Genomic DNA, 27997 nt, shown 5'->3' with positions numbered 1-27997 from the left:
CGGATTTTGCGACTTCCTGGTAGCCGTTTCGGATTTTTTGGAGCCAGTGACGTAAAAAGCGTCATCAAACAGGCTGGACCGGAGAGCAACTTGGGGCAGGATTGGCTGAAGACTCTCTTATCCCGCCCACATTTTATCGCAGAGGCTTCTGTTGCTGTCTATCAAGTATAGCCACGCCCCCTGGCTCCGCCAACTTTAACGATTTATTTAAAATTCAGTATTGATTTATTTTAAGATCGGCCACCTGATCTCTCATTTTGACCATGAAAACTAACAGGAAAAAAATCCTGAGCTGTAGAAAATCAGTCTATCAAATTTTATTTTTTCCCAAAATGAATTGGGGTCTGTGGAGAAAAAGCTTTTTGGAGCCAACCCGAGCGGACGGCGTGATATTGCACGTTTTTGACACTTCCGGGTGGGCTTCGATTCTGGAGCCATATGCTACGTCCACTATATAAACAGTCTATGTCCAGATAGTTTTCTCACAATAACATTCATCAAATAGATCCACTTCATTCACAATTTTTGAACAAATCCTGAATCTGAGGGGTCTTAAGCACAAGGACAGAGGCTTGTTTTGCCACATTCTCTCCAGAAACCAGAAATGTCTGAGCATCTCCTGAAAGTTTGAAGGCTCTAGGACGTATACTTCAAGAGATGTGGACGTCTGAAAGTGGCATCTTCCAACTCCTGAGAGATTTGTGAAAGTTTCTATTGAAAAAGTTGGAATTTCAGCTATAAAAAATGGACAGATGTCAGTTTCAGATGCCAAAGGTCATTCCAACAAAGTTTCAACAGATTCTGAGATGGTCCAGCAACAACCTTGACACAGAATGGCCCATTCATAACAGAAGACATTAATCAAATGTGTGTGTTTATGTGATTTATGTGACATGTTTGCTTCACCTCAGAGTTCAGTCCAGGCTGATTCACAGAACGGCCAGCAGCTGGAGGAACGTGCTGTTGTGTTGTGCAACCTTAAAAAAATAAACAAAATAAACAAAGGCGAGGGCAGCTAGAGAGACAACTGAGGAGGAAGAAACATCTACAGAAAGTTTCATTATGAAGAGCTGCAGGGAATTAACCAACGGCTGGTTAAAGATGTCCACCAGTGATCATTTGACCTAAAGATAAGAAGAAATATGTTTTTATTTGCTTGTTTTGCTGATTTGATCCATAAATAAGACTGTAGCCTGTTAATATACATGTAAAAAATTCCTACAGCAGCAAAATATAAGATTTCAATCATTAAATAACATTTCAGAAGTCAATTACCTGTTGAAAATGTCCTTTATCGAGGAGGTCCAGCTTTTTAAGAAGCACAAAATGAGAATCTCATCATATCTGAATCAATAACAACTCAAAAATGTAAGATTGTGATTAAAAACACTGTATTTTTCCTCTTCCCCGTGTCAAATTAATGCTTATATGTAACAAAATTCAGCAAATTCATCAAAATCTCAGCTCTTCGAGACATTTTGTTCAAATTCTGTTGCTCAACTTTCTAAAAATGGATGAAACAAAATCAGAAGCGTTTGTTTTGGAAAGCTGATATTTAATGATTATAAATGTTGCAGTTTGTTCGAGGTTGTGATTGAACATAACAAGCTTGGGTAACTCTTGATGTAAACAACAGTTTCTTGTAAGTGTGAGAATCTTGGTGTTCCTGAAGTGAAACGAAGCTGCTGCAGCTTCAGGGGAACTTCTTGACAAAGGACAGGAACTCGTTGACGTCGTCTGCGGATCCGACCACAAAGGGAACCCGCTGGTGGAGCGCCTCCGGCTGGACGTCCAGGATCCTCTGGGTGCCGGTGGTGGCGAGGCCGCCCGCCTGCTCGATGAGGAAGGCGATGGGGTTGCACTCGTACAGCAGCCGCAGCTTTAACGACAGATTTTAAAACATTTACGCTAAACGCTTGGGGTCACCCAGAGAATTCCACATTATCCATGAAACATAACTGCACAAAGGTTTTCTAATCATCAGTTAGCCTTCCAACACCGTTAGCTAACACAATGTAGCATTAGAACACAGGAATGATGGAAATGTTCCTCTGTACCCCTATGGAGATATTCCATTAAAAATATCCAGCTAGAATAGTCATTTAGCACATTAACGATGTCTACACTGGATTTATGATTCATTTAATGTTATCTTCATTGAAAAAATACCTTTATTTCAAAAATAAGGATGTTTCTAGCTAACTTTTGAATGGAAGTGGAGGTCAAAGGAGTATTATGGAAATAAGCAGAACAGACTGAGCAGAATCAGGATTTGTTATTTCAAATCAAAGATCACACAGTTCCTCTTAATGCTGCATTTTGATGATTAACTGATATATTTTCCAAGCAAAATTGCCCAATATTTTCTAATTCCAGCTTGTTTAACAGGAGGTTTTGCTGCTTTTTCTTGGTCGGATGTGGTAGTAAAGAAATAAGCCAATTAAAACCATCAAAACTACCACTTTCTGCTTTGCTTCTGCTTTACGAGGTTGTCATATCTATACGAGGAGGTACGTAGTGGTTATGTGATGCTAATCATTCAGAGACCTACTTGTGGAAGAGCTTGTGCTGTTTTCTTTATTGCATTTCCTGTTAAGCACCGGCTGATCAAACCAGGTCACATTTGGATAAAGCTATTTGTTCTCAGGTTCTGTTTCAGTGTTTTAATGATGATACTGAAGTGTGAAGCAGGTCCTGACTGTGTGTGGATGTGCAGTTAAAAACGAGCAGTTTTTCTTACAAGGGCTGCCCAAATTTAGTTAATCTAATTTCATAATGAACCTTTCCACAGCTGACTCTGTCCTGCTTTTATGTCACCGGGTTTACGGTGTCTTAGTTTTTCCAGAATGTAACGCAAAGTTAACTGTCACTAATTGGGATCTGGATCATCTTGAGAAAGGATTGTTCTCAGTGCTTCTGAAATCCCCAGTTCAAATCAGTTGATACTGATTTGTTCTGAGTAGATTAGTAATGAAGTATTGTAAATAAGTATATTTGGGGTAAGTGGGTCACTGAGTCAAGCGGCCTGGAGAGAAATGGGAAAGAAGTCGAAGTTTGTCTTTACAACCAGCCTTTGAGCATTATTTATCACAGGACAATAAAAACAACAGGCTCCAGTTACACTACTGACAAATTCACTGCTCTGTTACTTGTCAGTGGAAGCAATAGTTCTTTCACAGTCAGACAGACTGACCTCAAACTGACTGTTGACTCTCGGACCCTCTGGCACCCTGGAGGTTTTTGTGGTTCAGATCTGCTTTGGTTTCTTTTTGCTGCCTTATTTGCGTTTTAAAAATCCAACTCTGTGTTTCAAACCTCAAAATGCTGCCTTGAATTACATCCTAAGTATAAAGGTGTAGTTGATGGTCGAGGCTGCACAGTTACTCATAGCGTCCCATAGTTAAATTAACAAGATCTGCGATATTCAGGTTTAAAATGTGTCTTCTGCATATATAAAAAACCTGCTCTTTGAAAACAGTTAATGCAGATAAAATCACTTGGTCACCACTTGGGTAAATCTGACATTAAACACCTTATTTTACTCTTTCTCAAGTCATTTTTGGTCACATGTGGTTGGTCATTGTTGGTCACGAGTGGAGACTAGAAGCTTCTCTGTGCAAAGCCGCTCAGCTGCCTTTTATTGAAGCCTGCTTGTGATGCGTTTAGGGAACATCGGTGAACTGTAGTGTCTATCAGTAAGCATTATGAGTAGCAAGTGAGCAGTTCGGGGTACGATTTCAGTTACATTTTGCCTCTGAATCCTGTTGAGGATTATATTAAAGTGAAGATTTGTACTTATGACGCATGTAGCACAACACGAAAGTGAAATAATGGCTCTATTTATTCAAATGTGAAAATGTAATGAAAATATTTAGTCCCTAAAATTAATGTAAAATCATGAGAATTAACTGTCCTTTTGATATTATTCATGCCATCATTATGTAGCCCAGATTTCGAGGTAAAAGTCTAAGGTCGGTCTAGCAACAAGTTCACTGCGTAGTTAGTAGTAGTCTATAGAAATATTGGATTCAAATCTTAGTTTTTCCCAAACAAAAGTTCTGTCATTCAGGACAGAAAGTCGACTGCTGTTGGGTCACAAAAATAAAACTTTGAGATATGAGCAGCTGCTATAAAACTGCATATTTGAGCTTTTCTGCAAGGACTGAATCAGTGTAGTTTATGGAGAGTGATGTCCAGGTCATTTTCATCTGTATTCTGCATTTTTCAATATATTAAATGTTGTTCTTAAGTAGCGCAAGATCTTGTTGTTTGTGAAGCCAACACAAAACGCTTACCTTTCCCTTGGGGCTCTTCTCATTGGCCGGATACATGAAGATTCCTCCATAAGCGATGGTGCGATGAACGTCTGAGACCATAGAGCCGACATATCGAGCTCCATAGGGGGAACTACCATCCTGCAGGAGGAGAGGACGTTTTAAATGTTAGTGCTTACAGTTTTTAAATGTTTTTGAGCAAAAGTCAAGATTGGTGTTTGACGTATTACTTCATGGTGACAGTTTTTATAGTTTTCAAGCCCATTTTTCCCCAAAATTCCTTCATTTTTTAACCCAAAGGACATAGTTTTTACACAAAATTCTGTTTTGGTATAAAAGAAAGCTGGATTGCTCACAAATAACTCACTAAATCTGTGGTTCTGAGGGATTTAAACAGCTGGATTGAACACAGATTGTTATTTATTTTAATCATAAAGGGAAATTAAGCGAATAAAGTTGTAAAAATGTTGATGTACTTTGCTTTCTTTTGTCAAATGTCACCTAGCTGCTATTTGGTAGACTATAGACAGGCTGTTTTTTTTGTCACTAAAGGCAAACTTTTCACTCATTCATTTACTAAACACGCAACTGTGACGTGATTTGGCAACCGATTTCAGATTTTCATGACTTTTGACACAATTGTTTGCTTCATGAATGTGAGTTTTTATGCTTTTTAATGTTTAAAACATTCTACATTTCTGCTTTTTGCAAGAACACCAAAAGACATTGGATTTTGGTGTGAAAGAAAGCCAGTTTGCACATAAATACTAAAGGAAATCTGTGGTTCTGAGGGATTTAAACAGCTGGTTTTAACAAACTCTTATTAAGTAAAGCTACAAATAAGTTTAAATTACGCACGGACATCTGAAAGCAGCAGCTGCTTCTGAGCCGTGACCTGCTGCTGAGGTAAAACTCAACAGCAAACAACAAGCAGGTCAAAGTCTGCAGCTGCTGGAACATACGTTAAACCTGACAAAGGGAGTAAACAAGCTGCTTCAAATCACACAACCTTACCCTCCAGCGTGTGAAAACTCTACTATTGATCATTTGAATTGTGGAAAACACGACATTCATTGTTTACCTCTTTATAAAATGAATTTTCACCATGTTTCATTCAATTGTTCCATATTTTACTGCTGCTAAACCACCTGACGTGAGCTGCATGTTCAAACCGGCACAACGTGATGCAGAGTCATGTGCTCGCTGAGTCACATCCCGTCATCATAAGGGAGGGGTGTGAATGAGTGTGCTCATAGTGTTTCCCAAAACTGACCCTCCCAAATAGAACAAACTCTGAGAAAAAGGAAAAAAAAGTACAGCGAATGACAGCATTCTAAAATAAAGTAAGAGAACTGAAAAGGAAAGAGTAGAAGTGGCATCCAGAGAGTGAGGGAAAGTTTTTGAGGGTCAGATGTGTATGAAAATTAACTTGGTGTGTTAAGTGCTGACAGAGAAGCTGTTAAAGTGATGATATGATCGGGTCATGTTCACCTAACTTGGTTTGTTTTTTCAAGGAGATTAAAGCTTCCAACAGCCACATGGTGTTTTTTTCTGCTTCACATGTGACTTTATACTGCAGCTCTATAACAAAGAATAAAGGTTTAACTCCTGGAAATGTTTGTTCTGCCTATTTTTTCGTGATTCTCCACTAACTAGACTTCAGTGTTTTTTATTTAACCCCCTGCTTCTAGCACTCTGCAGCGTTTTTCTTCAACAGGTGCAACAACGTCAGGCTGGAACTGACTCACTTAAAGGACAAACTAAAGACTTGACATCTGCACTTGGTTTAAACTTCCCCAGTGGGTCTTTTCACAAACTTCTGCCTTCCAGTTCCACCTTGTGATACAAGTTTTTGCTGTTTCATAACGTGCCAGACAAACGGCAGTGAGTAACTCTGTGGTTACCGATGCTTTGTGCTGTGTCATGATGCTAATGTACAAAGTGTAACATGATCACGAGTGTTCAAGGATAGAAGATCAACTGTGACGCAATGTCAAACTGACATTCTCCATTATTTAAACACCTAAAAGAGTAATAAAAGTTTTGCAAAGTTGGAAACAGGGCTGCAACTAATGATCATGTTTTTTGCAAACTACTTTTGTTTGGTTCAAAAAAATGTCAGAAAATCTGTGTTTTTCAAAGCCCAAGATGTTAAAAGTTTTGTCCCTAACTCAAATATATTCCGTTTATTGTCAAACAGGAGTAGAGAAACCAGAAAATATTCACATTTAAAATGCTGGAATCGAAGAGATTTCATGTTTGTTTGTTTTTTCCACAAAAAGACGAGTCAAACTGATTAATTGATAGTCAAAATAGTTGATGAACTTAATAACTGACAACTAATTGATTAATTGCTGCAGCTGTAGTGTAAAAGGTTCTGAGACAACAAATCTAATGTCAGACAACTCTCTAATTAGCTCAATCCTGTACAACTTACTTTGACAACTGACAGAAGCTTATTTTTCTAAATATTTCAGAGCTCAATGAACTGTATTTTTGTGTTTGCAAGAAGCTTCACCAACAATCACATTAAAAGAAAACAGACAGGTGAAGTGAATGGCATTGATCAGCTTGGTACAATGCAATGTTCTGCCTGAGAACCTTTTGGAATTTTGCATTCATGTGACATTACTCAGACACGTAGCAGAGCATCCCCAACAGCTGCAGCTTCCCCCAGCAGAATAATACGGCTAGTCAAATTGCAAAAACTGAGCCTAAGGTAATGATCTGGCCTTCAACTACAAACATCTCAATCTAGTCGAGCATTTCTGGGTTGCATTAGAACGAGCCGGATCCACCTTAAAAACCACCGAACCAAATGATCCACTGCCATGATGTCTGGGACCAGATCCCCTCAGTGATCCACTATTTAAGCTCTGATTAGTGTGTCAGACTGTTTTCGCCAGATCAACACCATATTATTTAGGTGATTTTAATGTTATGGCTAATGCTAGTAATGCTGTTAGTTATTGTAACTTGAAATAAATGCATCTAACACCACAGAGCAGCAGAGCACCTCAGTGGTTGGCACCATCCCCTCACAGCTACAAGATTCTGGGTTCCTCATGTCTAATAAAAGGGAATAAATTTCCCTCCAAGCATCAGTGAAAGATAAAGAATAACTTTACAAGCAACATTTTCACATACTGAGCTTAACGATGGAGATGCTTATCCTGCAGCTGATCTGAAAAGTTTGTTTACATCTTTTTTCTCTCCTTTTGTTCCATTTTGTTCTGATTTTCTTCAAAGACGGAAGCCTTACAGAGCTGTGTCCGACGATCAAAATATAGGTTGAAGCACTGACTAAACCACTAAGCAGAGGTGATGATTTTGGTCTGAGTCAAAGGTCTCATGGTAGTCATGAGTTCAAAGCAGTCTGGTGAATTGTTGTATTTAAATCTTGTTTTTTCCTCAAAACAAAAACTTCATCAATCTAGGCAGAAAGTAAACTTCTGTCAGATCACAGAAAATATACTTTAAGACACAACCAGCTTTCCTAGATTCACTGAGGGTTGTCTGGGAAGAAGATCCCAGGAATTCTACATCAGCCGAGCAATGGGATCACATGCTAGACCTCCTGACTGTACAGGGTGTCCCGGAAGTCTGGACACATAGGAAATCTCATGAACTATGTATTTTTTTGGCCTCTACAGATTAAACATGGCTTTGTCAAAAGAAGAAAGAGATAAACTGGTACTTCTGAGTGAATGTGAAAAATGGACATATGGAAAGATAGCAGATGAATTTAATGCACGTCATCCAAGGAGGACGCCACTTTGTTTTTCTACGGTGGTGAAGGTGGTTAAAAACTTTGAAGAAACAGGCAGTGTTACAGAGAAACCCCATTCTGGATGACCAAATGTATCAGCAGAAACCAAACAATTGGTTATGTATGCTAGCCCCCAAAAAATCACTTCCTAACGCTGTCTTTCCGTGTGTCCATCCTTCACGTCCACTGAAAAGTACGAGTTCAATTCTTTCTTATTTTGACAGAGCTATATTTAATCTGTGGAGGTAAGAAAAACATAGTTAATGAAATGTCCTATGTGTCCAGACTTTAGCGACATCCTGTATATAAAGATGGACAAACCCTCTGAAATGTCTCTTAGCTCCCTGTTAATCCAAAAATGAGTAAAGAGATGGAGCTAAAATGGATCTTGAAAACATCTCTGGGTCCATCTGGTACCAACCTGTCGTTTAAAGAGAGCACATCCTCAATTATGTACAACTTTAATCCTCAATACAATTGAAATAGATGAGTTGTATAAAATTTCACTCCTTGTACAGTTGTCAACAATGAGTCAGTTAGCTGTAGTGACCAGAACCGTTTCTGTTCCAGGCTGTAAACGTGCTCATTTCTGCTGTACATTTTAGCATTTTAACACTGAGGTCTATAGGGACTGACTCACTTTTGGAGGCAGCCTCGAGTGGTCATTTAAGGAACTACACTTTTTAGCACTGAGGATGCACCCTGGAATTTGCGTCTTGGTTTTCAAAGACAGCATTTTTTTTGTATATGGTAAAAATAACATTGTATCTACTAACTCTACAGGCTGATTATGCATCGCTGAGGTCAACACAAGATGAAGACATTCAAGGATTTCCATGCAAGTACTGCATATCAGCAAAGCCATGAGAAGGATGCTGATGACCAAGCAAACTTCATCGTGATGTTTGTGACTCTGCAGGAGAAGTGCTGAGTGTGCACACGTGTGGACACAGGAGTTTCCAGATGAGCAGCTGCAGTTTCCTGAGGAACACTATGTTTCCTGCAGTAAATGTGTCGCCATCCTGCAGCTCAGCTGACCGACCCTTCGTTCTGTCTGACCCAAGTGTAACGCTTGGCTGACTGCCAATCACATGTTTTGTTCAGGTCATAGCTACTCTTTGCCCATTCTGCTTTGTTCACCTGTCTGCATGAAGCATCTGCACTTTAACCCCTGAAACGCAAGATTTTTACCTTAAATTTTCGATTATATGTTTGTTTATTCCAGCAATAAAGCTACATGTCACATTTAAGCGGCGGCTGAAATTGCTTCTTGGTGGCAACTGAACTTCTGGATGGTTATGTCTAATTATAAAGAGCAAAAAAAACTGAAATACTAATAATTAGTTTGAGATTACTGTGATTACTTTGACAATAATAGAAATAAATTAAGAAACCTTTAGATTAGATTTTACTTTTGACTGCAGGTAAAGTTTTGGATCTTGCAAAATCTTAGAAAATTACAAAAAAGGATGACCTCTTGCACAAAAATGGGTATAGGATAGTATAAAATATCAGATATAAACTTTGAATTTCAATAACGTCTGCCATCAAGAACTATTTACAGAGCTCAGCTGTTTTTGTGCTGCCAACCAAACTCATCCTACCGAAGCAAACGCTGCATCAGGACTCACATGACGGGTGAGCCTCAGGAAGGTTAGTAGTGAGCCAGCAAAACAGATGCTCCGTGGGTAATAACTCTTGTTAGCTTCAGTGAAAGGTGTCAGATTTAAAACCACAAACACAAAGTAGAACCACACCTTTGGCTTACATGAAGTGTAACATGTACGACTGCAGTTCATTTTGTGGGTTAATCTATTTTTTTGTCTATAAAATGTTAGAAAATTGACCAAACTGATGTCCTCAAATGTTTTATGTTGTCCACCAATCATATATATTCAATTTTCTGATATATAGGCTAAAAAAAACAGGAAATATTTCAATCTTGGGAGCTGGATGAGAGGATTTAGACTGTTCTCTTAACAATAATTACTGAAACGGATTAACTTTTATTAAAAATGGCTGCAGGTCATTGCAGCTATTGTCACATATGGTTCTTCTGTGAGTTGTGCAGTTTGGTGATTTCCTCTCACCTCAGGGTACTTCTTGTGTTTGAGGTATTCATTGATGGAGGGATGGAAGTATTTTGCGTAGCCCTCATTAAGACTGTAGATCTTCCCTTTTTGCTTGATCTTCACGTTCCTCTCAGTCAGAATGAACTCGCCAATGGCCTGAAGAGGAAAAAATGAAACGTATAGATGCCACAAAAAGTAACATAAAACTGAATTTATTGACATTATTTAATAGTCAGATATTGAGAAAAAGTGCCATTTTATATGCAGCTGCAAATCTGTGTAATAGTTGAGGAATTCAATAAGTAAAGGCTGAAACTCAAGGGACATTTATACACACCGAATCGTGAAAAATCTGCATTAAAAAGTTCCCAGTGAGAGAGAAAACACACTTTTGGAAGAAAAAAACAGTACAGCACAAAACAAGCTCTGTCTTATAATTATGAAATATCAGTTCAACATTATTCTCTTTAGCCTTGAGGAGATCTCATGGTTTGTGAAGTCAATGCTAGAAAACAGCAAATATTTGTTTATTTTTTACATTTCTGGATGCATAACAACAACGATTACTTTCAAACATATATTGAACCTTCTAACAACTAAAGCTACTTTTCAAAGGGCAAATTCCTCCCCCACAGTTCAATGTTTACCTCTTATGGATTGCTACTTGTGGGTAAATTTTAATCTGAAAGGGGCAGAATATGACATAGGAAGTCATGTGAGTGTGAAAGATTAAAGTCTGACCGGGAAAACAAATGACGAAATAATGATAAGGGATGAGTTATGACCACATGTCAGGGGCACTGACGAGGGAAAAACAACTACAGCATATAAAAAAGGGGTTAAATCTTTACTCCATTCTCAAATTTAAGCTTTTTTCCCCCTTAGACATTTGCAACAAATAATATATTTCACACTTATGCCAACTTATACAAAACTAGATAAGGTGGCAGATGCTTCCTGGGAAATAAAAAGGGATTAATGTGACTTTATAGTCCTCTGCATCCCTGATTAAAGTGTGGCCACATGCTGCATATAGAAATGATTGACAGGATGTTATTTGTTTTCTGAAATGAAGTCGGTTACGGAGCAGTAAAACCATATAAAAAAGTAAAAACACAGCTGCAAGAGAGGCAAGGAAATTAGAATATTACTTGTGGTGTGGAAATAACACTACATATTGTCACTTTTGGTGTTGTGGGGAACAGTCAACATTTAAGTGTTTACTCACTGGGTCCAACATGAAGAAGTTGAGGCCGGCGCCGGTGCTGAGGGCTACGAGGGTGGCGCTGCCGTAGAGGGCGTAGCCGGCACACACGATGCTATTACCCGGCTGCAGGGCGTCTTTCTCTGTGGGCTCCCCGTCTGATAGCTGAACATCACGAGGTGGGAATGAAACAACAAATGCAAATCAATGAAAACGAGCAGAGGGATCCTGTAGACTGCCAAAATCACCGCAGACACAACAAACCTATGAATGTCTACTTAAAAAAAGGATTATATCGTTCAAGGCGATGTGTGAAAATGATGTTTACTTTTTAGAAATGATGTCAAAAAGAAACATTTTACTGTTTCATAACCAGATCATATGTTTTGCGTTTTATCTCCAAACATGATAGCACAGAAAAGCTCTTCACTGATACCATATACAACATCATAAATGGCTGAGGTCATTAGTTAATCATAAAGTCAGGGATGTGAGAGGGAAACTATAGGATCTGAAAGCTTAAGAAGGTCAGACTGAAGGCTGGTCTACTCTTTACAGTCACTGTATTATTAGGGTCAATGAACAAAAACCTGAGGTTTTAAAACTCCCCACAGCAGGCATGGAACAGACAAGACATTATAAAGTCTAGCTTAGGTTCTCAGAATACCAATCTGACATTAATTTACAGTTTTCAAATCATATCAGCTGAGAGAAGCCAAAGAAACTGCATTTAAATTGCATCTGAATTATGATAGTTATGGTCAAAACAACTGTAGAGGAGTTTCTTTCACCTCAGAGACAATGTGCAGACAGACTGTAGACGGGTGTAGTGTTGTGGTTTGTTTTAAACAGACTGTGATTCTGACAACAGTTACATTCCTTTCTGAGTCTGGTTCAACAAGCTGAAACCTGGATTATCTGGACAGCAGCGCTCTCTTGTGTCTGCAGCGTGTTACTGCACTTTAAAATCACAAATTCATAGTGATCATGTTCAAACAGCTGAAAAAATTAGGTGAATGTTTGCTATCGTTACGAAAAATACCTGTATTTGTCTCCTTTGCTTTTTTTCGCTAAATGTGCAGTTTTTTTTTTTTAATGTTTTAGGCATTGAATTGAAGGCTTGTGCATGCAAAACTGAATAAAATGTAAATAATTCTCCTAATAAAATCATTACAATCAGGGGTGGATATTTACAACGAGCTGCCATCATATAACCAGTCAACAATATCTTAAAAGCACAACATTAAATCCAAACAAATAAATAAGATGTGAAAATAGTTTTCCTGATGCACTCCTGTTTGTTTACTATCTCTCGTGTTACTTTCTCCACCTTTGGACACTAGTTGTATAATTTTAAGCTGAGATATTGGGACTAAATAAGGAATCCTCAAATCTCCTCTTCCCTTTGTTATTCAGCAGCAGCAATGATGAACACTCCGTGGTATCAGATTGACAACTTGCTTTGCACATCTCAGACTTACTCGTTTGTAGATGGCGAATATGGTGCCGATAGAAGCCAAGCAGTCGATGTTACTGGAGCCGTCCAGAGGGTCAAAACAGACCACATACTTCCCCTGTGAAACAATAAAATCAGACCAAAAAGTTAGCAAAAATTTGAAAACCCAATATTCTAACATAAAATATTTAAAAATATATAGATTCTTTAAAATATCCCTATATATAATTGCTTGTTTTTTCTTTATATGTAGCCATTTTGCAAATATTAGATGCATTCCCTTTAAAAAAAATGTAAATCATCACCATCAAAACAGACAAAAATGCTCCTAAATTGAACATAAGTGACAGTAAACAGCATCCCAGTTGTTAGTCGTGAACTAACATTAATTTACTTGGCGCCTTTGGTGGCAAATGGTGAATAATTTATGGTTTCAGTGCAGCTGCAGCCTGCGATAACATTAAATATGCAATATTAAACCAGCAGACAGTGTGAGAACTGCAGTCTTGTGTCAAAGCAGTGTTCAGAAGTGTTCAGGTCTGTATTCATCGCTGGTATTCTGAAAGTCAAAAGAAGTGGAGCATCCGAAATATTGTTATCATATAAATGGAACCAAAGATAGCTGCCAGCAAACTGTACATTTAATCTACCACTGTAAATTAAATGCATATACATTACAGTTCAAAAGTTTGGGGTAACTTACAAATGTCCTTATTTTTGTGGAAGAAAACAGTTTAGTTTTTCCAATGAAGATAACATTAATTGAATCAGAAATCCAGTCTAGACATTGTTAATGTGGTAAATGACTTTTCTAGCTGGAAACAGCTGATTTTTAATGGAATATCTCCATAGGGGTACAGAGGAACATTTCCAGCAACCATTACTCCTGTGTTCTAATGCTACATTGTGTTAGCTAATGGTGTTGAAAGGCTCATTGATGACTAGAAAACCCTTGTGCAGTTATGCTAGCACATGCATAAAAGTGAGTTTTCATGGAAAATGTGAAACTGTCTGGGTGACCCCAAACTTTTGAACAGCAGTGTATGCACAGTAAGTTCCATAAAAAGCTAAAAGTCCGCAGCTGCAGTTGTAATAACTAGGAATTCACAATATTAGATTTATTCAAATATCAGATGTGCTTATAATTTTGGACTAATTTTCTGCACATGCACATATTTTCCATGTAATTGCAGAAAACATCAAGTCTTTCCTTTATCAGAATCAACATATTATTACTACTCTTACAGTGGTGACCCTCTGGCAGACATAAAATAATATAATTTCCAATTAACTACTTCAACCACCACATAAAATATGACATATTTACTAAACTGTAAACTTATAGCCTGCCAGGTTATATCTGTCTGTTAATGTTAAGTGTGTGGCAAAGATACAATCTTCCCTCTAAAGCCTTTATTGAATGATACCATTGTTTATCCCTAATAATATACCCTTAAAAAAAGATGTTTCCATCCTCCAGACTGTGAGAACAGTTAACCAGGATGTCACGCTTCAACAGCTGACAATCAGTTTGTAAAAAATGACAGCAACATGATGGATTTTTAAACTTCACTACTGCACAATAACATATAAAGAATTGCTTTGACCAGGGTCTTCTACTGTGTGTATATTGTAGATAATCCAGTAATAAATGCACAGAAATCTTCTCTGAATGCATTTAATTTTTCAGTGATCATGTAAAGCACATTTTTAACAGATGAGTTGAAACTGTCCCATCAGCATCAATCCTTAGTACTCTAAATTCGCTAGCATGAAATAAATATGATCCATCACCACACCAGGGTTTGTCCTGCAGAGAGGACTTTTTGGTGCCCTGAAGACAGATGTTTAGGCAGCACCATAGAAAAATCAGAAGAATGTCAACAGAATAAGGGAAGCAATTAATTTTTTCAATTAGTTTTAGTCATTGTGAATTGATTTACTTTTACGTTTTGTTTATGCAACAGTCAGTAATAATAGGAAAATGCATCATTTATGCCAAAGACAACACAGACTCATTACCTGCTTGAACTGAACTTTATGCAAAGCCAACCCCTAAAGGCCTGATCTAAGCCAGGAAATACCCTGCCTACAATGTTGCTTCATTCCTAGTAAACCCCCATTGTTCACCAATTTACCCTCTTATCCTTGGGAGTGATGATGAGCTCCTTGTTCTCCTCAGACACCATGCAGCAGGTGCTGTAGGAAGCCCGCAGCATGTTGATCACCAGGTCATTAGACAGCACGTCCAGCTTCTTCACATCATCCCCCGTCACGTTCACAGAGCCGGCCATGCCCTGCCTGCATGGACCAACCAGCAGCCAAGCTTTAGTCGCACGCATAAAACACTTGGTTAGGGTCCAACTTCATTGCAGAGTGAAAGATTATATTCAGCTACTTGTTGAAGCAAGAAAAACTGGCCGAGATAAAGTGACAGCTTCCATCAGGGGACACAAATGTGCACTTTAATTACCACAGTCATTGGAGTGGACTTCACTTGTGAATGCCAATTATCTTGATTTTGGGTCAGCTGTTGATTTGTGCTCGGTTACATAACTCAAACAGAACAATGATGCATTCTTCAGGAGCCGCCACAGTTTCATTCTCTCCTTAATATGGGACATTTTTGCTGTTACTGCATGAGTATCAGAAGGGAATGTGCAAGAAAGTCATTTTACTCAAACTGAGCTCAGTGGTACTCCGATATTGAAAACAAAAGGTGCCTTCCTGAGGCAACTGCCCTGAAGTAAAACTGGCAACCCTCCAAAGTCAATACCTCAAACAAAGAACCGCTTATTGTGTTACTATTCCACAGTCACAAATGTTTTCCAATTTATTCCCTGCTACAGGGTGACCCAAAAGTTTGGAAACAAATGAAAAGTCTATAATCCAAATAATATAATGTTATTTCAATAAATCAGTACCACAGATATATTCAGAAGAGTAACAGATTAGTGTAAAACAAACCTATTTTGACATGTTCATTTCTTATACAAAGTTGTGAATGTTTCCACCACCTCGTTACACTGGTATCTTCTGGAATGTACCTTCATTCATGCTTATGAAGGTTCCTCAAACTGGCCAGTAAATGTTCCCTCATAGTACTTTTTGATGTTTAAAAAAATTAAAACTGTCAGATACTTTACCATCAAGAGTTTTGAAATCTGACACTGATGGCCTGCATTTTGAAGTTCTGCTCCAGCATACCTGGACCTTATGGTTCTATTCATTTTCTTCCGAGTTATTGCACTTGGCAAATACTATGCTTTTAAGTTATTTTATTATGCTATAACAAAAATGGGTAAAATAAGAATGAATTCATGCACCCCAACTCAAATAGACACTGCAGTTAAACTTTGTTTCCAAACTTTTGGGTCACCCTGTAGAAAAAGCTGCACAATCTTTTATTACTTCAACATTTAAGTGTTGAAATGAACCTAAATCACACAAAGCTGCTTACGTTGGAGCAGCACGACCTCTACTGTGCATATTGCATAGTGTTGAAATCGGATCTGATCTATCTTTTACAACTTCTAAACACATGCACAGGAACACAAACACTCTCACGAGTTCTAAATTTACCATTTGACTGAACAAAATGTCAAACATTCCACTTGAGCACTACCAGCTCTTCTGCAGCTGGCCTTCACCTCTCCATGCAGGGATGCAAGCAAGACAAGTCTTAAAAAGCCTCAGCATGCATGTTTAATAGAATATAATCACAACAACTGCACAATAATCTTTGTTTTATTTGTCCCTTTCAGTCAGTTCTGCGAAGGAGCATGCATATCAGTGTTCCGCAGCAAGCTTGTTCCAATACCACCGTACTTACAGGTGGGCCAGACCTGCCTTCCTCACAGCAGAGGAGATGGCTTTGATGGCAGTCAGCATGGCGTTGATGAGCTGCGTCAGTTCACCCGTCGCCCCCTTCGCCTGCCGCCCGGTCTCCATGACGAACCGGGTCAGGGTCCATACGTCCGTGTCGAAGGCCGACTGGTCCGACATGCTGTTTGTGGCTCCTCTGGCGTTCCTGTTGGAAAGCAGACTGCGTGTTCTCCCGGCCGAAGGGATCTATTTGTGAGTGCAGCCGAGTGGAAGAGCGAGTGTGGGTGTGCTTAGGGGTGTCGGGTGTCAGCTGGTGCAGTTTAATCCCACAGAGCTCTTCAATTCATTCAGTCAAAATGTTTGCAACGTGCTTGACGACAGAAAGTCAAGTCTTGGGTAACAGGACAGCTGTGAGGGGAATTTCTCAGTAGTTAACCACATTTGTTTGCACATAAACCTGAAAACGGAGCTGCTCTGTGGCAACAGAGGAAGAAAAAGAAATCCACTGCTTCAACCACATGAACCCACACCACAACATACAACTTTCTGAAAATAATCGTGTTTATTTCAAGGTTAAGACATCCTGAATGAGATGTTGAGCTAAATTGTGATGGTTTAAATTCACTGTACATTTAATACCAAACAAGCCTGTGTGTATTATCCTGAACTCAGTTTAATTTCAACATATTTTATTTCAACTACTTTTATGAATCAGTTTAGACTTCTGAGCTACATGACACTTTGTTTCAGAACACAGATGTGAATAAAACCTTATGATTTTAATCCTAGAAGAGGAGAAGCACAGACAAGCACAACAAGCTCAAGTGAGGTTTAAATGTCATTAGTTCACCATGAGCTTCTCAACTGACCTTTATCTTAAAGGTCGACTCCACTGGATTAAGTGTCTCTAAACTTTAATAGGCGCCATGTCCTCCAATTCTTTCTTTTCCAAAACAACATTTTAAGGGAATTAAAAACTTGGCACAATGTCTGAAAGCTCACATTTCTGTATTAGGTCAGGCCTAATGATGACAGCACAGCACACATCCAAACTGCATCGTGTTGCATTAATGGATAGAAACACACAAATTAAGTACTTCAAGCTACATAAAGTGATTACAAGAGGTCTTTTTTCACATTTCAGCACTAATATTGGTTCAAAACATCACAGAGACCAAAAAAGTAACATCCTGCTTATTCATTTGTACAATTTCACAGCTGAATTGTTCATATATATGTAACAGGTCAGATTAAAGGGACTCACCAGTAGCGAATGTAATGCAGGCTTTGATAAAACATTAACCAGAGCTGAAGTCCAGTTTGTTGCTTCCAGCTGTTTGTAGAATCTTTCCTAAATACCTGCAGCATCAGGATACATATGAGTGTCTCCAAAGAGAGAGAGTTAAACAGATTTACTATCGTAGAACAACGGCAGCAGCTTTGTCATGATCCAACTTCAGGTCTCACAGTGAACTTTTCATCACCTCGGTTGTCACCGTTAATAAGTTGCAGGTAAATCATGTTACATAGCAGCTGTCCTCAGGTTGAGTCCTGAGCTCACCACAGCTGTCGGGATAAAGATGCGACACTTTTGAACACACATTTGCAAAATGATGAACACACCGATTTTCTCGTCACAGACTCATTTTGATTTATTAAGACTTCATCATTTCAAACAGTAGTTTTGTTACACAATAAGTGCATCAAGTTTCGTTGCATTCGGTCCTTTGTACGTCTAGTTAAGGCACAATTAAAGGTAAACTGAGGAGAAAAGTCTTCAGGTTGTGTTTATTCAAGTGCATTTTGTCTGTTTTTTTGGCACAGATTTCTTCATCTTTGTATTTTTTTCTGGAATGTGTGCGTTTATTGTTACATGAGCTTATGACCACAGTCTTCATTTGTCCACTGAACCAATTTCTTTCACTCAGACTTCTACAATTAGAACATGAATATGCTGGTTTGGAATGAAAACCTTGTACCCCCAAATTCAGCTCTTTTCACTTCAAAAACTCTCTTCACATTTTTGGTTCCAAGAAACATTTGAAAATTACACAAAAAACATCCACTTCTTCGATCCCTGAACAGCGGAGAAAAAAAAAAAAAAAAAACAGTTTTTTGGGGAATCAAGGTTTTTGCAGGAGCGGTTAATGAGAGCGACCTCGTGTGGTCTCACTTCTTGCATGTTTCTTGCAGATGTCGATGAACTCCAGCACATCATCAGAGGAGCCCATTGCACAGGTGAGCGCTCATGGATGGACACAGGCTGGATGTCCAGGATTGTTCTCGTAGGCCGGTGGAGGCCATGCCGCCCGCCTGCTCATGATGAAGGCCATGGGGTTTTCCTTCGCTACAGCCAGCCCGCAGCTTTTAGTGAGACACGGCCAGTTTCAGGTCCATCCTGGATCTGACATCAAAGCCTTCACAAAATACATTTCTAGCTTCAAAACTGTATCTACAGCTTCATGGTTTAAGCATAAATACTGTGGATGAAGCTCTATTTTACTGTAAGAACAGCCAAGTTAGTGACTCAAGCTTGGAAAAAAAGACACCTGTACAGGTTGTGTCATATATTATAAAGTCTTATTTAATGTTTGTTGAGTTTGTATTGTGCACCTTGGGACTCCAATTTTGAAAGTGTCGTAACAAACAGTCACAGATATCCACTGACTCTACTTAAACATATTGCAGAAACATCAATGTTTTAACATCCTCTCTGTTGCCCAATCTCATGTTTAACTCAGTCTTGCAAATTAATGAAGGGATGTGGAAAGTGAAGAAACAGAATTGTGACATGTCTTCTTTATAATTTCATGTTATGTAGAGTCAGAGTCAGAATTGAACAAGGAATGGTTCTTTTTAAAATGAAAATATGCAGTCAAATGGGGTCACGTATCAATCTCACAGAAAAAGTGAAGCTGAAAAACCCTGCAGTTGCTGAAGCTACAAATGTACAGCAGTTTGAGGAATTATTTAGCCTTTATCAAAAATTAATTTGTTGTTTCCACTAGATCCATTCACTCTGCTTTGTTTCATGCAGGGTTGTAGTATCCAGGTCTGGTAGTTGCTGATATGATCTCTTCTAAAAAATAAATTCTCACTGGCTGGCCAATCAGTGTTGGTACTTTAATGAGGACAACTGATACAACCACAGCTCTCCAGGACTAATCCGTTGTTTTTGGCACAGCAGTAGGAGCAGACTACCTGTGAACGTCCCCAACATTTTCACAACTTTGAACATGCAGACTCATGGATACTGCTAGAACTGACTTATCTAATGTGTATTGAGCATTTAGTCAGAGCAGAGTCAGCCACCAATTATTTGACATTATTTAAAGAAGTCAGTGAAGGGGCTACATTTGCTCAAACAAAATGCCACAAAGTTTAGTGTAAACTTTGCAAACTGCAATTTGAGTATTAAAGCTTAAGAACCAACATGGTACATAATCTAAAAAGAGTTTTTTTTCTTTAACAGTTCTTGTGCTATAATCACCAGCTGCTATCGTTCTACTTTCTGAAATCATATGAATATAAGCAGGTTCACACTGAAGTGCTCCAAATTTGTTGTTATCAGTTTGGTACTAAATCATCAAGTTAAAATGATCTAGTATGCTGCACGTACTAGCTTGTAGCTTATTCCTTCATCTAAAAAATAACATGCATTGGTTGAAAAGCGGGTACAATTTCAGTAGACCAAGATTATAAACACCTGTTCACTCTTTAAAATGGTTAATTCACCCACTAGTATCATTTACAGGGTGTAAGAGACAACATCAATGAGGTCTTACCTTTCCATCAGGGTTCTTCACATTTCCTGGGTATAAAAGATCCCTCCATACATCAGTGTTCGGTGGACGTCTGCCACCATAGAACCAACATAACGGGCATTGTAGGGTGCACTGCCATCCTGTAACGATTTAAAATGTTAAGCAGCAAGCACAACACTGAAAATACAAATATCTGATTTGTTTGATGCCTACAGAGAACTAAAAATACAGAAAACCATCTCACCTAGAGCTGCAGATGAAAATGAGTATATATCAGTCAGTTATGGCATATTTCCATTATTATGGTATATTGATTATTACACTTTGGTCCAGATGAATAAACAACAAGAGAAACTATTATTTAGAATTGGCTAAATTCTTCAGTGTTTGGTTTGATGGTTGCTTCAAAAGCCACCACTGAGGGACAAAGATCAGTTTACTATTAAAACAGTTATTTACGATATGGATATTTAAAAACATTCCTTATTTGAACCATTACCTGGGGAAACTTCTTCTTCTGCAGGTACTCGGTAACAGCAGGGTCAAAGTACTTTGCATAACCTTCGTTCACGCTGTAAATTTTGCCTCGCTTCTTGATCTTTCACATCCCGGTCCACCAGGATAAATTCACCAATTGCCTAATGAGCAAAATGCTGTAAGTAACTCTTGAAGTACACATTTATTATAAAATCATTTTGCAGTATTGTTAATGCTGAAATAATAAATGGTAGAGCACTGACTGGGTCGAGCATGAAGCAGTTGACTCCTGGCCAGTGGAGAGAGTACGACCATGGTGGCGCTGCGTACAAGGCGTAACCTGCTGCCACCAGGTTTCTGCCTGACTGCAGGGCGTCTTTCTCACAGGGCTCATCATCTGTGGTCTGAAGAAAACAGTATGAACTACTGTCAGTGCTGATTAAACCAATTTTTTATCCAGAACAATAAAATAGAGGAGAAAACCTTTTTGCCGATTGTGCGTTTTTAGTTGTTGAATGCTGTTATTTGCTTGTTTACATCTGTAGCAATCATAAAAGTCTGATCTGATTGGTCTGTCGTACAAATTCTTTTTTAATGTATTAAACCCTCTTCGTAAAGTGGCTTCTTCGAAAGCGTTTCCACACTTACATTTTAACCCTTTGGGCCCTGGACTATTTATTGAAACAACATTCCCAGGCTAAAGTTAACAAGCTTTGGCTCTTCAGATAAGAGAAACTTAGGAGAATTATGGAATAAAATAAGTCTTCTTCATCTTATCTCCAAACCAGAATAAGATTAAGCTTTGCCTTAAGGCATACAAACCATTTTAAAAAACACACACAACAGAACTGTCTGGGTTTTGAGTGGAGCAAATCTTTCTGTGGTCTTTTAAAGTAAATAATATCATTCAAGTGGATAATACTATATCAGTGTAACTTTTTCAGCAGTGAGTATGAAGCAAAAGCTAAAAACAAACAAAACATTTGATGTCATTAGGCGTTAAGTTTCTAAATCCAGAATGGGAATTTAAACCTGTATTAGTACCTTTTTGTAAATGGAAAAGATGGTTCCAATGGAAACGAGGCAGTCGATGTTAGAGGAGCCATCCAGAGGATCAAAGCACACGATGTATTTGCCCTGAAAAAGTAGGAAAGATGAAATGAATCATGTAGCAATGATTGACTAATTAAATGGAAGTTGCAGCAACAATTGCATCATCACTTCAAAAGGTTAACTTGAAAATAATGACAGTAGCATTACCAGGTTTGAGAGGAACTGAAATGGACACTTATTTTGTGGTGAGCCAGTTACTTAAGGAAGGACAGACACACATTAACATTAACCCTGAGATTACTGGGTGATCCGGTTTTTGTTTTCAGGAAGGGATGCTTAAATAAATGACAGCAGGTTTTTCAAGCTCAGTGGGGACACAAAATAACCTTGAATGGACAAGTCACTGGCACAGCATTAGGAAGAGCAAGGACTGCTTGTTTTATTTGAAACTCCTCAACAAAAGTCTATTTTTTTCTCCATGTGGTCACTCAGTCACACTTACTCTTCTTTCTGGCTCCACAATGATAGCTTTCTCATTCTCTTCAGACACCAGCAAGCAGGAGGAAAAAGATGACTTGAGCATGTTAATAACCAGATCATTGGACAGAATGTCCAGCTTCTTCACCTGGTCACCCGTCACATTGGTGCTGCCAGCAATGCCGTAACTGGAAAGACGCAAGCACAAAAACAGTTGTGATAAAAACGTCACTTCTCTGTACTGTAAAACTGCAGGAACAGGTCAATAATTCTAATTTTGTGACACTTTTGTGGCATATTTTTGCATCTGATAATTCACTCCATGTTAGACTGTATTTTTTTCTTGCTCTGAATGCGAAATGAAAAGGCCAAATAGCTCTACATTGTTGCACTGAGATAAGAGATCTGCATGAAATCAGAATCACTACTCTCCAGTGAAGTGCAACCGATGCATGACTTTGCATTTCAGAACAACACCGGTTGGCCGGTGATTGAGTAAAGTATTGCATCAACAACACAAGTGAAGTCTGATTCACTGTCGCAACTGGCAGCCACAAATGTTTGCTCGTACAAAAGCTTTGTGCTCATGTAGGTCACGTAAAAACACTTACAAAGATAAAAGAATTGTAAAATGTACACAGGCATAGATTTTTTCTAAACTCCAATAGCTCACATAAACCTAAAAAACAACTATGTCATGCAATACTGCTAAAATCGAAGCAAATGCGAAAATATTAAAAATTCCAAAGTATCCTAAACACATTTTTCTCCTGAAAACTAAACATTTGGCAGAAATATTTGCATTTAAGCTAGATCTGCAACTGTTACTCGATTAGTTGTCCAGTATTAAATTAATCTTAAACAATTTTGACAGCTGATTAATCAAATTGAATGAAAAACTGTTTAAATGCTTTCATTCCAGCTTCTTTCCCTGCTCTGTGACAGTACTGATTATCTTTGGTTTGTAGACAAAGCAAGATTTTTACAATTTTATACATTCTATGACCAAACATCCATCCATCCATTCTCTATACACCGCTTTATCTTCACTAGGGTCGCGGGGGTGCTGGAGTCTATCCCAGCTGACTCAGGCGAAGGCAGGGGACACCCTGGACAGGTCGCCAGTCTGTCACAGGGCTACATATACAGACAAACAATCACACTCACATTCACACCTACAGGCAATTTAGAGTAACCAATTAACCTCAGCATGTTTTTGGACTGTGGAGGAAGCCAGAGTACCCGGAGAAAACCCACGCATGCACAGGGAGAACATGCAAACTCCATGCAGAAAGATCCCAGGACCACCCCGGGATTTGAACCAGGGATCTTCTTGCTGCAAGGCAAAATGCTAACCACTACAGCGGTGTAGTGGTTAGCACTGATTGAATAGTTAACCTTAAGGCAGACAGCATCACATGAAAATGGGCGTGGTGGCTCCAGGTATGCGCTTCCTGATTGGCGTACAGAGAACCACCTGACCCTCCTGCGAAGTTTGTGCCAACGTGGATGCGAGAGGCAGGATTTTTAGTCAACTTCACGTTTAAATATTGAACAAAAAGCCCTTGCTATGCCCTGTACTTTTTAAACCTTAATGGAATCTTTTACTCGGCGGGGCTGTGAACTCACAGATGGGCGATCCCAGCTTTACGCACGGCGCTGGAGATGGCTTTCACGGCGGTGCACAGTGAGTTGAGCAGCGTGGTCAGCTCCCCGGTGCCCTTCGCCTTCCTGCCCTCCTCCATGAGGAAGCGGGTCATGGTCACCACGTTGGTGTCGATGGGCTCCTGGTCGGACATGGTGGCGGACAGTCTCCTGCAGCCTGACGGTGGAAGCTGGAGGAGGAAACGCTGCAGGACTAAATATGCGTTGCAACGCGGAACTGAGAGGAGGGAGTGAGGGCGGTGGGACCAATCCAGAGCTGAAGGAGAGGTGTGGCCCAGCTGGAAACAACACCCGCTTTGTACATACTGAACAAAATGATGATGAAATGATAAATTACCAATAGAGGGATGTGACCAGAACAATAGGAGGCGCACATGCCTGACTTGAAACCAGACTTGCGCAAGAAAGGTGGTGTACTTTTCAGCAGTGTTGACAGTGATACCAAGACTATGAGCAATCACTTCTGATAGAGTGCATTTACTTTATTTTAACCTTTGAGCAGATGAACTTTTGAGCTTTCCTTTAATTTATACCCTAAATTGTATTATATTGCTTTGTTTTCAGTTTGTTTTGTATTTTTTAAATGATTCTACTTGTATTTTAGCCCCTCAGTCTGCACTAAAACATAAGCAAAAGTATTCACTACTTTCAGGCCTCTTTTAGCAACAACTACAGCTTCCAGTCCTCTTCGGTAAGTCTTCATAAGCTTTCCACACCTGGATTTGGGGAGTTCAGCCTATTTATCCATCAGATTTGACAATACATCCCTGAGCTGCCGTCTTCAGGTCCCTCCACAGATGGTCTGTTGGGTTTAAATCTGGGCTTTGGCTGGGCCACTCGAGGACAGTCCGAGTCTTGTCATGAAGCCCCTACAGTATCGTTTTGGCTGTTTGACATGGGTCATAGTGGGGCTGAAAGGTAACCATCACATCGTTTTCTTTTTGAATTTCTCTGTATTAGCCCAACCAGTCTGCTGCTGCACGGAGTCTCATTAGCATGATGCTGCCACCACCATGCCTCACTATTGTATTAGAACATCAACTGGCCTCAATAATCCCAGAGACCCACCACTGACATTATCTCCTCTCCCACACTGTCACCACCATAAACACTGACTTAATGTGGAACATAAACACGCAGTGTTAAATAGGATTATTATTATCCTTTTTGCATATTTTAAGTTGTTTATATTCTGTGTAGTTTTGCACATTCTCAGGTGATTAATTTGAACATTCCTGCACACTCTAAACAGCTATCTGACTTAAATAATATTTTAAATATTTGTTACTTTTAATAATTTTCTACACCCTTGGATTGACTTGCGTCTGTTTGTTTAGCAGTATTTCCAACAGTTTGCTTTCTTACTTGTCAGTCTTTGCCAAAACATCATGTCAAATTCCTTGTATCTGAAAACCTACTTGGCAAAAAAACAGATTCTGACTCTGAATATGTGCGTTTATGCCCTCTCTATAAAAAAAACAACAACACCAAAACATGTAGGAAGCAGAGGACTTATTTTGAAAAACCACTATATCATTACTAATAGACAAAGCCAAGGTCTTAAACAGGTGCAGTCCTTTATTTACTTTAAAAAATACAAATTTGAGCTCATACACTCACTGGATTTAGGGTGGTGCCTGAGTTTGTTTTTCTTTCAACAAATACACGTATTTCCACCATAAATTTGTCGCAAAAAATGCTAAAATTGCTGCATAAAAATTCAAGAAAATGCAGGAAATTAAGTCTTTAATGCTCAAAGACCCCCTACTGTCACCTTAAACCTCCACAGTTTTGCCTAAAGAGCTTATGTTTTGTCTCATAAGATCTGAGAATCTTCTTTCTCGTTTTTTTTCAATGCATCAAAAAACACCAAACAGACATGTGATTTTATTCACATGACATGGCCTGTTTATTCAGTCTTAGGTTGTACTATAAAGATCTGATTGATGTAAAGTTGCTGAGATGGTTGTCCTTCTGAAAAGTTTTCCATCTCTGTCTCAGCAGTGGACTTCTAAAACTGCATGATAGTGGACTCATGGTCTTTCATTTCATCATTGCTGAAGAACAAATCCCAGTAGGTTTGCTGAGGAGTCCGATTTTACAAATTCAAAAACAGGTTCTGTTTGGATCCAGGGACACAACAAAAAAACAAGAAAGGCTAGACTTGCACCTTACTTTGTGGTCAGTAAGTCATCACCAAAAAATTCTAAGACAATCAATGGGCTTAGTGCCTGCATGTCTCAACTCGCAGTCACCACCAGGGTGTATAAAAACAAGCAGCAGCTCACAGATATATCACGGCTGCTATCACCTGCCAAGCAATCAGATATAATTGTCTCAGATGTTAAGTAGGTGGTTGAGTGTAGAATTATGTAAATTCTAGCTAAACATGTACAACTGAGCCCATTAGTTAAAGGTTTTTAAAATTACTATAAAACAGGATGCACTGGTATTTTTTGTTGATGACATTGATCACAAAGTAAGGTACAAGTCTAACGTCCTTCTCTTCTTGACCTATCTTTGGATCCAGCTAGCTCCTGTTTTTGTTTGTCTGATTGTCTCTCCTTTACTTCAACCCGACCGGCTGAGGCAAATGACTGTTCTCTCTCGGCCTGATTCTGCCAAAGGTTTCTTTTTGGTAAAAGGGAAGAGTTTTTTTCTCCACTGTTGCCATGCCTTGTCATTTCTTGAGTTTCTTTCGAAGGATCTATATGGGTCCATTTCTTAACTTTAGTAGTATGTGATGTGACATGAGAGGACTTGATAACTTTCTGTTGTGAATTTGCGCTATATAAATCTATCTATCTATCTATCTATCTATCTATCTATCTATCCTAGAAAGGCTATAGTCTTTATTCTTTTCTGTATGGCTTCGTATTAATCTGTTCCTGAATACGAAAACACAAAGCTACTTAGTAGCTATTTAGCTTTTAGCCTCAGTCAGTCCAACACAATCGAAATCATTCTTTTAAAAAAAATCAAGCTGAACACAGTTGGTACTATGAATAGAATACAACTTCTGGCTTTTCACTCACCGTCTTGAATGAAGTGAATTTAAATATGTAGACCGCAAATTTAGGCTATTTTAGGACATTTATACTCCATAGTAGTTTTTTTTTCTCTAGAACGATCTGCATTTGGATCTACATTTGGACCTAATTTACAACCGTTACAAGAAATTGTCACAAGATGGCGTCCTCGGCTAGTTAGCTTTATTTGTCAAGGCGACTCTTTCTTCTGATCCCAAACACTGTAGGATGTGTATTGGTCATCAATAAACTTCAAAATAATCCTTGTATATTTTTTTACAACCATATAACGTTGTAACAGTGTGAAATATTTAATTTTAATTAACGGACGGAATCATTTTAGAAACCGTTAAAATTAGTCCCAGAAAGAACCGCTGTGACACACAACAATTAAAAATGTTGATATTAATGCGCCAACCGATATAAACTCCATTTAAAATACATTGCACACCTCAAGACCTATATTGTTTTGCGGAGGAGAACTTTATACGTTAGCTACGGTTAATTGAACATCATATATGTCACTTAAATGTTGTTAGACATTAGTTTTCGATTTATTTGACGTTTAATAATGTTATTTCATTTTAATAAATACGGTTATAGTGCAGCAAAGTTGCTCGACAGCTCAGGTAAGAGGTGTTGAAGCGACTTTAGACTATTATATTAGCTGGTTAGTACACTAACAGCTAGCTAACTCATTCGTGGGCCGGTAAGTTTCATTAACTACTTTTAACCTTTAAGCTATATAAGTCTGTAAACATCCTGCTTGGTTAGCGTAGCTCCCTGTGCTACTTGGCCGATAAAAGTAGGTCAAGCCGGCGGCAGGTAAACTACACCTGTAGCACAGCCTGACCTGATCAGCGCTGAGCGGACTGAGCTCTTCTGGGCACCGACTGCGCATGTCCGCGGGTCAACTTGCTGCTGGGCTGAAG

The 27997-nt window shown here is 38.9% G+C and overlaps 2 protein-coding genes across 2 annotated transcripts; both read right to left on the bottom strand.

Annotated features, from left to right (window-relative positions):
• Positions 1–1125: 1125 nt before the first annotated feature.
• fbp2 (fructose-1,6-bisphosphatase 2) lies at positions 1126–16912 on the bottom strand. The gene is made up of 7 exons (XM_022195047.2): positions 16608–16912; positions 14914–15076; positions 12801–12893; positions 11344–11484; positions 10134–10271; positions 4296–4415; positions 1126–1879 (listed from the first exon to the last, which is right to left on the bottom strand). Exons 1-7 carry the CDS (start codon positions 16778–16780, stop codon positions 1694–1696), a joined length of 1014 nt encoding a protein of 337 aa, XP_022050739.2. The 5' UTR covers positions 16781–16912; the 3' UTR covers positions 1126–1693.
• Positions 16913–18730: 1818 nt separating this feature from the next.
• Positions 18731–24266, bottom strand: fbp1a (fructose-1,6-bisphosphatase 1a). Its single transcript, XM_022195040.2, is given in 11 exon segments — positions 18731–18833; positions 18836–18887; positions 18890–18964; positions 20386–20420; positions 20423–20504; positions 20864–20965; positions 20967–21002; positions 21105–21245; positions 21886–21978; positions 22397–22559; positions 24001–24266. Coding segments are annotated over 11 exon segments (1038 nt in total). The 5' UTR covers positions 24171–24266; the 3' UTR covers positions 18731–18744.
• Positions 24267–27997: the final 3731 nt, after the last annotated feature.

Source organism: Acanthochromis polyacanthus, chromosome 7 (assembly GCF_021347895.1).
Source record: "Acanthochromis polyacanthus isolate Apoly-LR-REF ecotype Palm Island chromosome 7, KAUST_Apoly_ChrSc, whole genome shotgun sequence".
NCBI lineage: Eukaryota > Metazoa > Chordata > Actinopteri > Pomacentridae > Acanthochromis > Acanthochromis polyacanthus.
This window is presented reverse-complemented; position numbering and strand designations above follow the sequence as displayed.

Coding starts and splice junctions, on each gene's coding strand:
- fbp2 (XM_022195047.2), bottom strand. CDS start 16,780: ATGTCGGACCAGTCGGCCTTCGACACGGACGTATGGACCCTGACCCGG. Junction 11,485..12,800: donor TATTCGCCATCTACAAACGA/GTAAGTCTGAGA, acceptor CGTGATGTTCAG/CTATCAGACGGGGAGCCCAC. Junction 1,880..4,295: donor AGAAGAGCCCCAAGGGAAAG/GTAAGCGTTTTG, acceptor CTGTCGTTAAAG/CTGCGGCTGCTGTACGAGTG.